The sequence below is a fragment of the Pseudonaja textilis genome, chromosome 1, assembly GCF_049901715.1.
Source record: "Pseudonaja textilis isolate UNSWEBS1 chromosome 1, rPseTex1.2, whole genome shotgun sequence".
Classification (NCBI taxonomy): domain Eukaryota; kingdom Metazoa; phylum Chordata; class Lepidosauria; order Squamata; family Elapidae; genus Pseudonaja; species Pseudonaja textilis.
Genome location: NC_141990.1, coordinates 22,316,425 through 22,330,632, shown reverse-complemented (window position 1 = coordinate 22,330,632; position 14,208 = coordinate 22,316,425). Strand labels below are relative to the sequence as shown.

Genomic DNA, 14,208 nt, shown 5'->3' with positions numbered 1-14,208 from the left:
TTTTACCATATTACACCTCTTGCCTGGGAGTCAAAAATATAATGAACACCAGAGGACGGCTTATTTCTAAATATGTACGTATAGATGGCCGTGCATCTAAGTCAGGGAAAGAAATCACACAATAAAGATATCCGAGATATCAACCCAGTACAATAAAAAGGGAATGTTAATATGAATTGGCGAAATATTTACGTAAGGCATCAAGTGGCAAGAACCCTTGGTTGTGCTGCCCTCTGCTGGACCAGCTGGATGAAATATGGACCGGTGGCTGGTCTGCTTCTGCAGAAACAAGGCCTCTAAATTCAGAGCCCCCAAAGCAAAAGCAGTCAGACTTAGAGTTATTAAATGTATTTAATCCTGTTTAAGTTGATTCAAAGGGTAGGTGCAGCCAAGTGGAGGCTAAGAGAACCAGAAGGCTCAGCAAAATCCTGGTCAAAATAAATCTTGAAGAATACTTCTCCTTACCCCGACGTTCTACCATTAAGAGTCAAAATGCGGTCAATCCTTCCCCAGGGTCAAGAGTCTGCTTTATCCTCAGCCCAACACTGCACGCTAATAATGTGTTTGAAGCTGGTGCTTGTGGGATCAATGTATCTATTGCTTTATTTCTGGTGGTTCATCCGAGACAAAGAGATGCAGTATCCCGGCTGTCTCTTCTTAGAATGGGTTTTTTGCTACATGGAGTGCTCTAATGGGCATACACAGAGTGGCAGTTAAGGTTCTTCTTCTAGTGCAGCAAGTTCTATAGAGGTACTATGGCCCACTATAGGTTTAGGAGAACCTCCCTCATTTAACATATATGCTGGCAATGACATCCCAAAGTAGCTGCTGTCAATTTCAAGATACATGTCCAAATAACTAAAACAAATTAACCTGAACAATGTTAGCTTCAGCTTTGCCAACTTTTAAGAATTCTCCTATCCAGAAATGTGCAACAAGTAAAGAAATGTTCTAGAACAAGACCTTCAACTTTTAAGTCTTCAAGCTAGCAAGTGTATGAGAAGGATCTGAATCTTCAAGCAGGCAGAAAAACAAATTCAGTTTTTGTATTTCCAATTTATTACAAGTACAGCCCTTAGCAGATCCCCCTCCCCCAAACTTTTCTTTTTTAAAAAAAATTTAGTCCAAAAGAGTCCCATTGTGTAGAAGTTGGGAAAATAACAAAATAATAGATGGAGAGAGGAAAGGAGGGGCAGGTCACATTGTTCGATGTTGGTGGCAAAAAGGGGTCTTGGGAGACCTGATGATGCTCTTGTGGTAGGAATAATTCAAAAGCGTTAATCCAAAAGATAAGGATAGAATGCCAGGCTATGATTATTAGGTATCGCATACTCCTCCTCGCTCCAGCAAAGAGAAGCTGGAGAGATAGGATTCATTTCAAAGAATGAAAACTCCATCTTCTCACAGCCCCACAGCTTCCAATACAAAGCTATAAAAAAATCGTACGTCTTGAAATGACAGAAAGCCGAACAGAAATCCTCAGCTGAACAAAATCTTCATGAGGTAGCCCAGGCTTCCAAGGGACCCCCTTCCACAGATCCCTGTCTCTGGCTGGGCCGTTAGTGTGCAAGGTCAGACTCTCTTTCGGCCTGATCTGGAACCCAGCAATGGAAGGCGAAGATGAGACAGGTTAGAGACGATCATGACTATAAAAGGAGAAAAGTCTACAGAGGGTACAATCCTGACGGATTTCCTGGGTCAGCTCCAACTACTTTTTCTAAGAAAAAAACAAGTGAGTTATAGAGGGGAGGAATATAAAGCAAACACATCCTCGTATAAACTGTACAATGCACATCAAAGTCAAGGCGACTTTATCTTACATGGTGTTTTTTTGTTTTATACAAGATCACTGCTGGACAGGAGAATCTTTCCTTAACTAGAAAAAAGGTTTACAAAGTTAGAACCAGTGTCCTTTCCCCAAACTCTGGGTTTTATGACACTCTCTTTGTTCTTGCGCACCTGGCGCCAGGAAGTGCTGTGAGGAGGAAGCAACTCTCTCCGCTGCCCACATCGAGAGGCTGGAGTATGATAAGCACCCCAAAAGCTGGCCTGCATAAAGATGCTGGTGAAAGGTGACTGCCTAGGAAAGGTAAGTGCTTGCTCGTTCTAAAAGGGGGCTTCCTCAGTGGGGAGATGGAGAGGGCTTGCAGGGTATAGGAGGTTATAAATACACACGTGGCACTGGCAGCTCATTTCTCCCACTTGCCCTTAGGACAAACGGAGAGGAGGAAGAGGCAGCTCTGGTTCAGAGAAAGTCTGCACCATCCCCAGCTGGAAGTGGTTCCACCCACTCATCCCCACATCCCTCGGGTCTCCTTAATTGGCACAAACTACCGTGCACAGTTGAGGAATCAGAAATCCAACTTTTCTGTTGACAGCTGGTTGATTAGTTGCTGACAGCAATTAGAACAAGCCCACGGGGAAAGCTGGTGAGAGGAATGGGGTGGGGGAGGACAGTGTGAAGCCAAGCGGCTTCCACCTCTGAACTCCGTCAGGGCAGCGGATCCTGCTGAGTGTCCCATCCGGGGCCCTTCATTTCCTCCTCCTGCGCCCTCTTGTGTACTCCAGGGCCTCAGGATCGCTGTCCCCATCAGCTTCCCCAAATTCCTGACCAGGCTGGACCAAGGATCGCTTGCGTTTCCGGCGCATGTACGTGTGGCCAGGCAGATGTTTGTGTATCATGTCTATCAAACATTGTTCTGTCTTTTCCAGGCAGGTAAGGACGTGGCTGCCATTCTGGTTGTATTGCTCGGCATTGGCAAAGACCTGCTTCATGTCAGAGAGGAAATCCTGCACAGACCGGTAGCTGCCACAGGAGCACTTGCTCTGCATTGTCTGGAAGTCCATGGGGCTGGTGATCACTTCAAAATAATCTTCTGCCTCTTCTGTGGTTACTGGCTCCCTGACAAAATAATGCCAAATGTTAGTTAGGGCATCGTCTACGATAACCAAGTGCTAGGCTTCTGCTTTTAGTTCCGTCCTTGATTCTGACACTGGCATACTATCCACACATCCCCATCATCTTATGACACTGATAAGGTTTAACACACTATGAACTCAGAAAAAGCTATTATCATCCAGCCAAAATATAATTCCCAGCTCTAGAGCGGTGGTAGTCAACCTGGTCCCTACCGCCCACTAGTGGGAGTTCCAGCTTTCAGGGTGGGGAGTGGGGGGTTTTGTCCCCTACTTTATAAATCACCATTACTGAGGAACCGGTGGGCGGTTAGAGAAAATTTTACTACTAACAGAGATACAAAAGTGGGCGGTAGGTATAAAAAGGTTGACTACCCCTGCTCTAGAGAGTTAAAGGACAGAAGGTAAGCCATACTGTCTACCATGTTTGGCTTATGAAAAACTTTTTCTTTATACTACTATATGTGGTGTTAACTATGCGATAAAGTACTTGCTTTAATCCATTATTCCCACTCAAATTGAATGGATGCAAAGAGGTCCTTCCTGTCTGCCAATACCCACACAAGTGATTATTCTAAACCAAGTATCAAGTCAGGACGCTATAATTCAGAGCAGAGTGTTTTACATTGGTAATTTTAAGATATGCGGATGCTGGTTGGGGTATTTTAGGAATTAAAAGTGTACACATTTTAAAGCTGCCAAGTGTGAAGAACACAGGACTCACTTTCTTGAGTTCGAGGGAGGCCGTTAAGAATGATCTGTGTTTCGTTCAACTGTCCACTAGCACAAAATAGACAGAAGACACAGACCACAAACCGGGGGTGGGGTTGCTCTCTGATGCCCTTTATCCCTGTTTGTGCATATAGGGGCAGGAGTGGGGATCTGCCATTTGTTCCTGAGGCCTCACCTGAAAGGCCAGCTAAACCGGTACTTGACAAGTTTATTTAGGATTTCCTCGCATTTTTGCAGTTCCAGGGCCTGCCGCCGAGACATCTTCTTTGTCTGAAGCACCTGTGTTACAAAGACAGTCAGGAAGGAAAAAAACGAACAGCACAGATCCAAACCATACAAAAATTGATCTCTTCGTGACGTACATCAGAACCCCAACAAAACAAAATGTGTCTGGTGACAAGTACATATTACTGACAATGTGCCCTGGAGCTCCTAGCTGGGGAGAGCAATCTGGCTATTGGGAAGGTTGGCAAAGCTTCCTATTAAAAAGGGGGGGAGGAGGGACCACGGGATGGGACACAGCGGAGAAACAATTTTGTAAGGTCTTTCAAGACTTGCTATCCTACCAGCAATAAGCATGAAACAAACCAGGCAGCTGCTACAGCTTTGATGGAGCAGCCAAAGAATGCCTCCAACGTAGCTTGAGTTTCAGGTTTGGAGCCCTAAACAGAAAACTAGCAGGATACCTTTGAGGCAAACCGGTGATTCTTTGGGGCAGCAAGCTTCTTCAAAGGGCTTTCAGGAAGTCAAGGAAAGGCACCAGAAAACAAGGCACTGGTGGGTGGGAGCCACAGCTCACTTGTAGCCCACAGCATGCAGCGCAACAGGGAAGCAAGCTGAAGAACTGGGATAGTAATGTTCCTGACACTGGGTACCAGTACAGGAAGGACAGGCACAGGAGGCCTTCTCTTAAGTGACACAATTGATGGGACAAAAATTACCTCCTTGGCATCATTGCAGGGGAAATATGTGCAAGAGAGAAGAAGCAAGAGACAGAAGGGTTTATGCTAAACTGTACCTTGGCAAGAACAAGTTGCTTTTCTAGATTTCAAATGCAAAAGGAGGCAAATATGACCCATACTAGATACCACAAAGCACTCTGTACACCATAGTATCTCCTAAGTGGAAGCTGGTAACTCCTCCATTTTTGTGGGGCTAAGTTCTAGTGCCGCAGTTTCAGCCATCCAAGACTTCACGAGACAGGGATAGGGAAGAGAATAATTCTCAAATGAAGGCCCAAAGCTTTCTTCTTTTAAATGTCAAGTGAAATGTAAGATAGCTGAATTAATTTTTGGCAGGCAGGCTGCACAGGCAACAAATGTCCTTAAGAGTTGCTTTGGAAGTGATGTGGTGTTTTGCATTGCCAGCATACCAATGAGCTTCCATGCCTCATCACTTCCCAGAGACTCACAGCTATTTAAAAGCTTTTAAACACTAATCAAGTAAGTAGGGGAGAGAAGTAGGTAGTCTTGAGAGGGAGAAAGAGACGGAGAAGGACACATACACATCAGGTAGATACTTAACATCGCACACAGGGAAGAGCTTCTTTGGCAAAGGAAGGCAGGGTGGATACAGAGACACCTGTTTCGCTTTTAACTACTAAAAATGTTATCTAGAGATCCATAGCTCTTACCAGCTCATCAATGTCAGTTTCAGTGACAGGTGCAGTCTGCTGTCGAGATGCTCGAGTGACATGGAGTGTTCGCTTCTTGCCTTGGTGCCTGCCCCGCTTTGGAGGATCTGCTGCTGTGCCACCTTGCTTCCCCTTGGCTGCTTTCCTGGGTCTTACTATAAATCACAGAGGGTGTAATGATTTAATACTGGAGGAGTGGCAGAAAGGTAATAGGATGCAATCAGTCATTTGTTCAGGAGATTCCAAGCTATTCCTAACGCATTACCAGCTATTTCCAGATACTCTTATTACCAGGAATAAGTGTTGCTAATTAATAGGAAACAAATGACCAGTAAAACAACAACAACAACCATTATAAAAGCCATTTGAGCAATGGTGTGTCATTTTTCTCTCTCATTCTCCCAAGATAGAAACACGTGATCAATTTAAGTTTCTTCAGTCCTGATCCAAAAACAAAATTGAGATCTCTATATCAAGGATTTTTTAAATACACAATTCAATTAAAATTATTACACTGTCTAAAGCAGGGGTATCAAACTCCATTTCATTGAGGACATCAGGGTTGTGTTTGACCTCGGAGGGCCAGGGGATGGGGGTGACCATGGCGGGTGGGACTTGTGGTGGGGGCACCTGTGGTGACCAAGTGCTAATGCAGGACTTCCCTGAAACCCCCCCTCACTCTTATTATAATCTTCCTTCCCTCCTTTTCCTTCTCCTCCCTTCCCCTTTTTCCTCATTTTTCCTTCTTTGCTCTCTTCCCATCTTCCCCTTTGTCTTTCCTCTTTCCCTTCCTCCTTTCCTGTCGCTTCTTGCATGCTCAAATGCAAAAGGGGAAACATTTCCCCTTTTGTTTTGTTTTTAGTTTGTTCTGATAGCCCCCTGCCAACGAAAATGGGTGTGGGAGCCCCCCCCACCACCATCTCCATTTTCACAGGCAGAGGAACCACAGGCCGGTCCTTTGTTGTTTCCAGGCCAGCCCTGAGGACTGGATCTAAACACCACGTGGGCCAAATCTGGCCCCGGGGCCTTGAGTTGACACCCCTGGTCTGAAGCATTCAACTGTTGGGCTGTCTCTCTACTCCTCTTCCCCTTTTCCATTTCTGCTCATCCTGACTTGACTCAAAAGGGGCACACTGTTGACAATGCAAAAGCAGCTCTCTAATTCGGCTGGCTCCTGTGATCAGACCTCAATGCTAGAAGTCAAGAACAGGTTTGCACGATGTCCCAAGGACTCTTCGCTTTCATTTCTCTGCTGATCGTATGTTCACCACAAAAGAGTGATTGGCTGAGCTAAGTATCATTCCAAGCATTCATAAGTGGCCCACACAGTGGGTTAAGGCAGCTGCTAAGCCCCCTCAGCAGCATGCACCAAGTATTGGATTTCTCCTGCCAGCTGACAAGGAGACAGTTTGAACAATAGAACTTCATTGCAGCAAATACTCTTGCTGACTATTTTATGTCGAGCGGCGGATGCTGGTTTTTTTTTCTTCCCAGTAATGAAGGAGAATCAACCTTCACAGCAAGTTTTCAATCCACAGCAGAAAAAGACACTCAATAGGGTAAGATTTTCATTCATCACTGTCCAAAACAGCAGTTATTTCTGTTACGGATACCATCTGTTTAAGGGTTGCTTCCCCTTATGTTGAGAGAGCAACATGTGCTAAATATCTGGCAGTCCAACATTCTCTATGAGAATACTTTGGATCAACGCTGTACCAAGGATTAAACGGGACTCTGCCAAAATGAAAGATTTCTCCATCATGACCTTTCCCAATTAAATGCCTCATAAAGCTGTGGCTATGGTGCAGGCTTTATTTTTAGTGACAGTGGCACTCACCTGGGCCTGGCCAGGCCGGCAGGAAGGAGCCTGAACAAACTTCAAAAGCAGATATAAATACTTGGAATAGATGAGCATTCTTTCAAGATTGGAAAAGGCTCCACAAAAATCTAGACAGCAATTATAAACAGAAGCTCCCATGCTGACAGTTCTGAATAGGAACCAGGTGCCACCAGAGTAGGAACCATTCTGAAAGCTGGGTTCACACTGTCCCTCAGACATCAACAGAGTCTGTTTCTTTGGGTCTCTTTCTCCTGGGCTTCATTTTCTAATGAGGAAATAATTATGACCCACCTATGAAACTGTTGCAGGAAACAGTAAGGATTGAACCCCAGAGTACAAGTCTTCACAGTGATCAGTATTAAGACTTAAGTGGTTTTCAAACCACGTCAAGATGAATACCCGGGGGTTGGGAACTGACACTTGAAATGTCAGTGAAAGGTTTTCAAAAAGTTGACCAGGTTTGCAACTGGTCAGTTAAATAGGACCATCAGAATCCAAGTGAGGACTGTTTATTGGGGAACTAGATGGATACATGTTATCAGCAAAACCCTTAGCTTACTGTAAACACAACAAGAGGATTTCATTTCTTCTGAAAGGGAACATCTTCTCCAGTGCAAAAGCTTTTTTCACAGGTACTTGGATGTAGTAGACAGTTTTATTTTTTCGTGAGGCACAGCTTTGGCATACTTAGTAAGAGATAAATTTTAATATCAAGTGATATTCGTTTTGACCTTCAGAGTTCCATGCCAACAAGGAATGACAAAGACCTGACCTGCCCCACCTCCCTCCCTCCCTCCCTCCCTCATCTAAGAAAAAATCCGGAGTGATTCTGGATTCACAGAATAAGTTCGTTTTGATCAAGGACACTCTGCAACAATCCAATTAAGTTTTCAAAGTTTGGCAATAACGAAATACTGATCATGTGATCCCAGAAATGTGAACCTTGCTTTTTTGCTTTTTAAACTGTTCTAGTTTTAGGTGCCACCATCCAAAAGTTAAGAAGGCTCTACAATTTAATGTCTGGAAAAAGTTGCAACAATTTGTTGGGGTAGATATACTGCAATTACACACTGCCTTAAAAGACGAAGTGCCCACTGTTCACTTCTCATTCTCCTCCCTGGAAGCAATACCTATTTTTGGTTACTTTACAAGCAACGTGGAACTATCACAAATCAGAAAACAGACCAAGAAACAGTCAGCAGCACCTTCCTAGCTCAGGACTCTAGTAAGACATTCATTGACTGCAGTTTAGAGAGTGGGAAGCAGGAAAGATCCTTTGTATTAAACTCATAGGATAGGAACCTGTCCAATCCCCCCCAGGGAAGACCTCTTGCTGTTTAATTTCAGTATAACATACGTTTTAATCCAGCAACCTCATAGCCTTCTTCCTCTTCTTCCTCCCCATCATCATCGTCTTCCTCAGATTCAGATTCATCAGTTTCACTCTCCTCTTCAACTGAATCTTCAGCATAGTTTCTAAAGGAAAGATTTGATAGTCAAAATCCTGTTTTCCCCACACAGCCATTCCACAGGACTGTACCACAGTCTCTGTCCCAGCAGGCTTCATGTTTGCCTTCCATGTTATATCTAGAGAAGACAGGCTGGCATAAGCAGCAGCCAAAACAACAAATGCACTCAACTGACAGAATATATATATATTTTTTGCGATGCCCGTTTATTTTAAAAACAAAAGCTATAATGACATGTCCAAAATAGCCAGGAATGGCCTACAAATCCTGCTACACCCAGTTCAGTGAACCTAATAGAGAGTAAGAGGATAAGGGCAAATACATTCAGATGAACTGCCTTTCTGTTCAAGGCACCTGCAAACCAAAGAAGTCTTACCTGCCCCGAGAGCTCCGCCTGGCCATTGAGGGCTGGCAAGCAGGGCACTGCCATTCTCCTTCTGGGATGTCATAGAGGGCTGGTCTCAGGCAAAACAGGTGGAAAGCTTTGTTGCATTCATCACACAGGATGAGTTTGTCATCCTCACCTGAGACAGATGGCAAAAATAATTTGGTAATCCAAAGAACAAAGAAGCATGTTGGAGAACAGCCTTTGACAGGATTGCCAACTACAGTAGATGGCTGTAGTTGAATTCTTTGGAAATTTGCCCATCTACTAAGAAAAAAAAAGCTGAGATAGTTAAAAGGTATCCTGGGGAACCAAGTGATGGCTGGTAGATACTCACCAGTTTACTCACTATAGAAGGCATTTTGTATTGCACAATCACACAGAACATGTTTTCAAAACTCCATGCAGAATCAAAAAAGCTTCCTATCCCCAAGGTATAATGTACACTGAGCTCTTTGAGGGACAAAAACATGAGAACCTAAAAAAAATAGAACAGTGGGTACCTATATCTTTCTATGGGGATGGGGATGGGAGGGAAATCGCTTTATGTATTCACAGGATATCTCCCTTTTGACAATATTAAAAGTCTAGCAGTTGATTCAAAGTCTGGAATACCCACCTTTCTTGCGACACACTTTGCATCTGGCATTTTCTGCAGACATGTCCCACTTGATGCAGGCATCCAACATGCCAAGCAGCACATGCATACGTGAGAAGGTCTGTGCCTCACGGATTGCCACTTTCCATTTCTCCACAGCTGAAGCAACCTAGGAGTAGAACAAGGACCTTAGGCCCAAAGTCCCAGCAATTGGAAGGCATTTTGTGGTCATTCCCTCGGATTCACAGCAGCTATCTTTTAGGCACTACTAAAAATTTTTCTCCCCCATAGCCTCAGAGGCTCATAATTCTTCACATGGCCAGCTTGAAACCAGCTACATTCTTGACTTTGAAATCTGAACTAAATTCTTGCCCATCAAAGAGAAACAAACAGTAGAACTTTAGCTGTTAACTCTAGGGACAGCTGGCGAGGCAAGGACTTGCTAGGCTGCCCCCTAGCGGAGACCTCAAACATATTGTATGGGACAACATATGTAACAGCACTATAACAACGGGGTAAAACATGGTGAACAAGCAGCACCAGTGGCCACCAGTGCCAAATAAAGAGGCTCAAACACAAGGATCTTCTGAATAACTATGCTCAGGTGCTAATGGCTTTGCAGTTCTATCATAAGCAAAGAACAAATTCAAATAAACTTCCAATTGATGGTTAGTTAAAGGATATGCAGCCCTCTCTACAGATACAAATCTGTTACTGCATTAAATAGAAAAGATAACATGGGCAAATCTTAAGGCACCTGAATTAATAGTCTGCTAGTAAAGGCAACTGAATATCAGAAGAAATGGCTGAGCTCTGCTGTTAATAGCAGTTCAGAAGCCAAATAAAACCATCTATTTCTGCAGAGTTGCACATTCCCCTCCCACTGAATCCAAGGAAATGCCGAGTAAACTGGACGGCTAAGAAAACAAAATTACACACCAGTCTAGAATTCCCTCCTCATTGCTCATTGGGATAGACCTGGATCGAGAAGTAGACAGGATTATAGTCTCCCCTCCCCACCCCAAAATGCTCAGAATGCTTGCTTCTCAGACACATTAGCTTTCCAAAGACCCACTCCTAGAGATTTGGTGCTATCACACTGGGCCAAAGAAAACTTAAAGCTCTTGGCAGCTTTTGCTTCCCCATACTGGAAAAAAGAATCAATCCACTCAGGATGACTCCCCTATAAAGTAAGGGTCAGTGGTATCCCCCTAGGATCTCAGTATCAATCTGAAGGTTTCAGTACCTTAGGCCATAGGTGAGAGAGGAACAAGGAAAGCAAAACTTAGGCGAACAGCCACAAGGCAAACCAATTCAACAGTAAGGTAAGAAACCACTTAAAGGTCCAGTGCAAATTCACTAGCCCACAGAGAAGCAATCTATAAGCCCCATAACCTACTACATGCATCAGACATTAAAGAGGAAAAAAAAAACGTTTGCAGCCAAGAAACTACAAATGAAAAGGGGAGTTAAGTTGGTAACATTTTGTTCCTCAGGCCTGGCTGCATTGATTCTTTCTAATCTATAGCATAGCCTCCATTCTCTTGGCAGCAAGACAATGCATTTGGTCATATAAACATCAGTCACAACATTGGCCAAGTAGGGAAGAGGAGAAACAGATGACAACATACAAGCCAGACAACTATACAGTAGCAAACAACAGCCAAAAAGAAGCAGCTGCTCTCAATGGAGACTTCTAGAAGAATACAAATAAACAGGAGTCATTTTGAAAGGCAAAAAAAGTTTGTAAATTTGAAACGAAGATTCATATGTTGAAAATGATGTCCATTTGTTAAGGAAGTCTCTCCATCAAAAATATAATGAAAATAAATTATCATCTCATGATAGATAGCACCCAGATCTACTCAGAAACACTGATCTTGGACAAGAATGACAGCCTTTCATAAATTATAGGCTTTGAGTCTTTTTGTAGCAGACTCAAAGTACCTGCTCTCCATCTGAATTTTTTTTAAAGTGGGAGGGGGAAATATGCAGCCTCTCTTAAGCCTCACTGTAGAAAGAAAGGCCCTGCCACCAATAACTCAAGCTCAAACAGCCTACATATGCAGCAACAACTTCATGCAATCTGTTCAGGACTCTGTTGCCTTTTCACTGTTCAGATGTTTAGCGCTTATATCTACAATAATCAAGACCTTGGCTTCTTCTGCTACTCTCTTCTCTTCATCAACTTCCTCAGCCTTGGCAACAGCATCCTCCCCTTGATGTTTTCTCCTCTTCTGTTTGGGAGCCATGAAGCCTTGCAGAAACTTCTTGATGACACTGGCCTGCAGAGCAATCACACACTCTCCAAAATCTTTTAGGCTCTCCAAGGAACAGACCTAATTAGAAAAATGTTGTTATTATTTATTTGTAGCATGTGCAGGAATATCCATTTCTTATCCCTATATTTCTGCTTCCATTCATCAAATGAGAAAATGACCGCGTAAGCAAATAGGGCTACAGTATTCTAGGCAAATCTCTAATAGCAAAACATGTTGAATAAAAAAAATAGCATTTTAGAACTTCCAAATGGCAACCAGCATACTTTAGATCATGGGTGCCAAACTCGATCATGTCACGGGATGGATTGCAATGGTTTTTGCCTTTGCAGAGCTGGGGTGGATGTGCGCGTGATGCATTCAGCTCGCAGGTCGCCAGTTTGACACCCCTGCTTTAGATACTACTCTATTAGTGTTTTAATTTTCAATTTTAAACCCAACTTTGCTATTGCAAAGAACATCAACTTTCCACAGAACATGAGTATATTATCTATTTCAAGTGCTATTTCAATCTTCTACTTCCCTGAACGGTCATTCAATGAATAGTTGTAAGGTAAGAACTACCTGTATTTAAAATAAAACATTCCAGAAGAGCTTCAGAGAAAAGTGGCACATTTTAAGGGATGTTCAGAGAATACAAGATCTGGACTTAATAAGGCATTCCCCATACTTTAGAACTGGACACTCTGTTCAAATATTTCCCATGTGTGTACATCAGTACTACTACTCACCCTGGCTTCAAATTCTCCCTCACTGATGTATCCCAGACCTCCTTTCTGCAACCGCGTGGCAACTTCAATAAGATCACTGCGCAAGAAGTTTAGCAATTCCTGGCTGCCATCACATGACTTCAGACCTGGGTTCTGTTTCCGAGCCAAATGAATGGAATGCAGGATATCTTGATACCTGAGAGGAGAAGGTAACTTAGTGGATAACTTCCACCCTCATGAGCCAAGGTGGAAACAATTAAGAGATATAGATTGTAAGTTGTGCATAATACTATAAGCTGAAAATTTACAGATGATCCAAACTGCAAGCACAGAATAACCAAAGTACTGCTTGGTCCAGAAATCAAATGCTGACGCTTAGGAATTCTAATTGTTTTTGTAGCCCTGCAAAAGGTTATTTTATACTAGTGCTTCAGTTAAATTGTTTATTCAAGCTTGCTAAAAAGTATTAAATGTCTTTTAGAAAGCAGAAGCTAATCCTTTTGTACATTTATGGCTGTTAAAAAAGTTCTGGAAAGACTTAATCTATACTTGAAGCATCATTATGAAACTTCTCAAATCTTTTGCTCATAAACAAAGATTTGCCCAAATAATAACAATCAGCTTTCCAGTAAACTATTTCTTCTTCCAAACTGTCATTATATAGGCTGCTGGCATTGAAGTGACAAAGCCATAGAATTTCACAGGTAAGGCAAAAATCATCTATCAAACAATTTAAGAAATTCATTATATTTTCAGTAGCCATATACAAGTGGCATACAGGTGAAACTCAAAAAATTAGAATATCGTGCAAAAGTTCATTTATTTCAGTAATGCAACTCAAAAGGTAAAACTAATATATGAGATAGACTCATTACATGCAAAGCAAGATAGTTCAAGCCGTGATTTGTCATAATTGTGAGGATGATGGCTTACAGCTTATGAAAACCCCAAATCCACAATCTCAGAAAATTAGAATATTACATGTAACCAATAAAACAAGGATTGTACATGGAACAATATCGGATCTCTGAAAAGTAGAAGCATGCATATGTACTCAGTACTTGGTTTGGGCCCCTTTTGCAACAATTACTGCCTCAATGAGGCGTGGCATGGAAGCTATCAGCCTGTGGCACTGCTGAGGTGTTATGGAAGATCAGAATGCTTCAATAGCGGCCTTCAGCTCTTCTGCATTGTTTGGTATCATGTCTCACATCTTTCTCTTGGCAATGCCCCATAGATTCTCTATGGGGTACAGGTCAGGAGAGTTTGCCGGCCCATCAAGCGCAGTAATCCCATGGTCATTGAACCAGGTTTTGGTACTTTTGGCAGTGTGGGCAGGTGCCAAGTCCTGCTGGAAACTGAAGTCAGCATCCCCATAAAGCTCGTCTGCGGAAGGAAACATGAAGTGCTCCAAAATCTCCTGGTAGACAGCTGTGTTGACCCTGGACTTAATGAAGCACAGTGGACCAACACCAGCAGATGACATGGCTCCCCAAATCAACACAGACTGTGGAAACTTCACACTGGACTTCAAGCATCTTGCACTGTGTGCGTCTCCATTCTTCCTCCAGACTCTGGGTCCTTGGTTTCCAAATGAGATGCAAAACTTGCTCTCATCAGAAAAGAGGACTTTGGACCACTGAGCA

General features: G+C 43.0%; 1 protein-coding gene across 2 annotated transcripts in view; it reads right to left on the bottom strand.

Annotated features, from left to right (window-relative positions):
- Nucleotides 1-1,036: 1,036 nt before the first annotated feature.
- BAZ1B (bromodomain adjacent to zinc finger domain 1B) overlaps nt 1,037-14,208 on the bottom strand; it is a 31,337-nt gene continuing 18,165 nt past the window's right edge. For both annotated transcript variants that reach the window (XM_026708747.2, XM_087928378.1), the window contains exons 12-19: nt 12,584-12,758; nt 11,727-11,912; nt 9,595-9,742; nt 8,967-9,114; nt 8,479-8,597; nt 5,282-5,436; nt 3,824-3,927; nt 1,037-2,902 (exon numbers count right to left, since the gene is read on the bottom strand). In XM_026708747.2, coding sequence (XP_026564532.1) covers nt 2,533-2,902; nt 3,824-3,927; nt 5,282-5,436; nt 8,479-8,597; nt 8,967-9,114; nt 9,595-9,742; nt 11,727-11,912; nt 12,584-12,758 — 1,405 coding nt within the window. In that variant the 3' untranslated portion in view covers nt 1,037-2,532. The remainder of the gene's footprint in view (nt 2,903-3,823; nt 3,928-5,281; nt 5,437-8,478; nt 8,598-8,966; nt 9,115-9,594; nt 9,743-11,726; nt 11,913-12,583; nt 12,759-14,208) is intronic.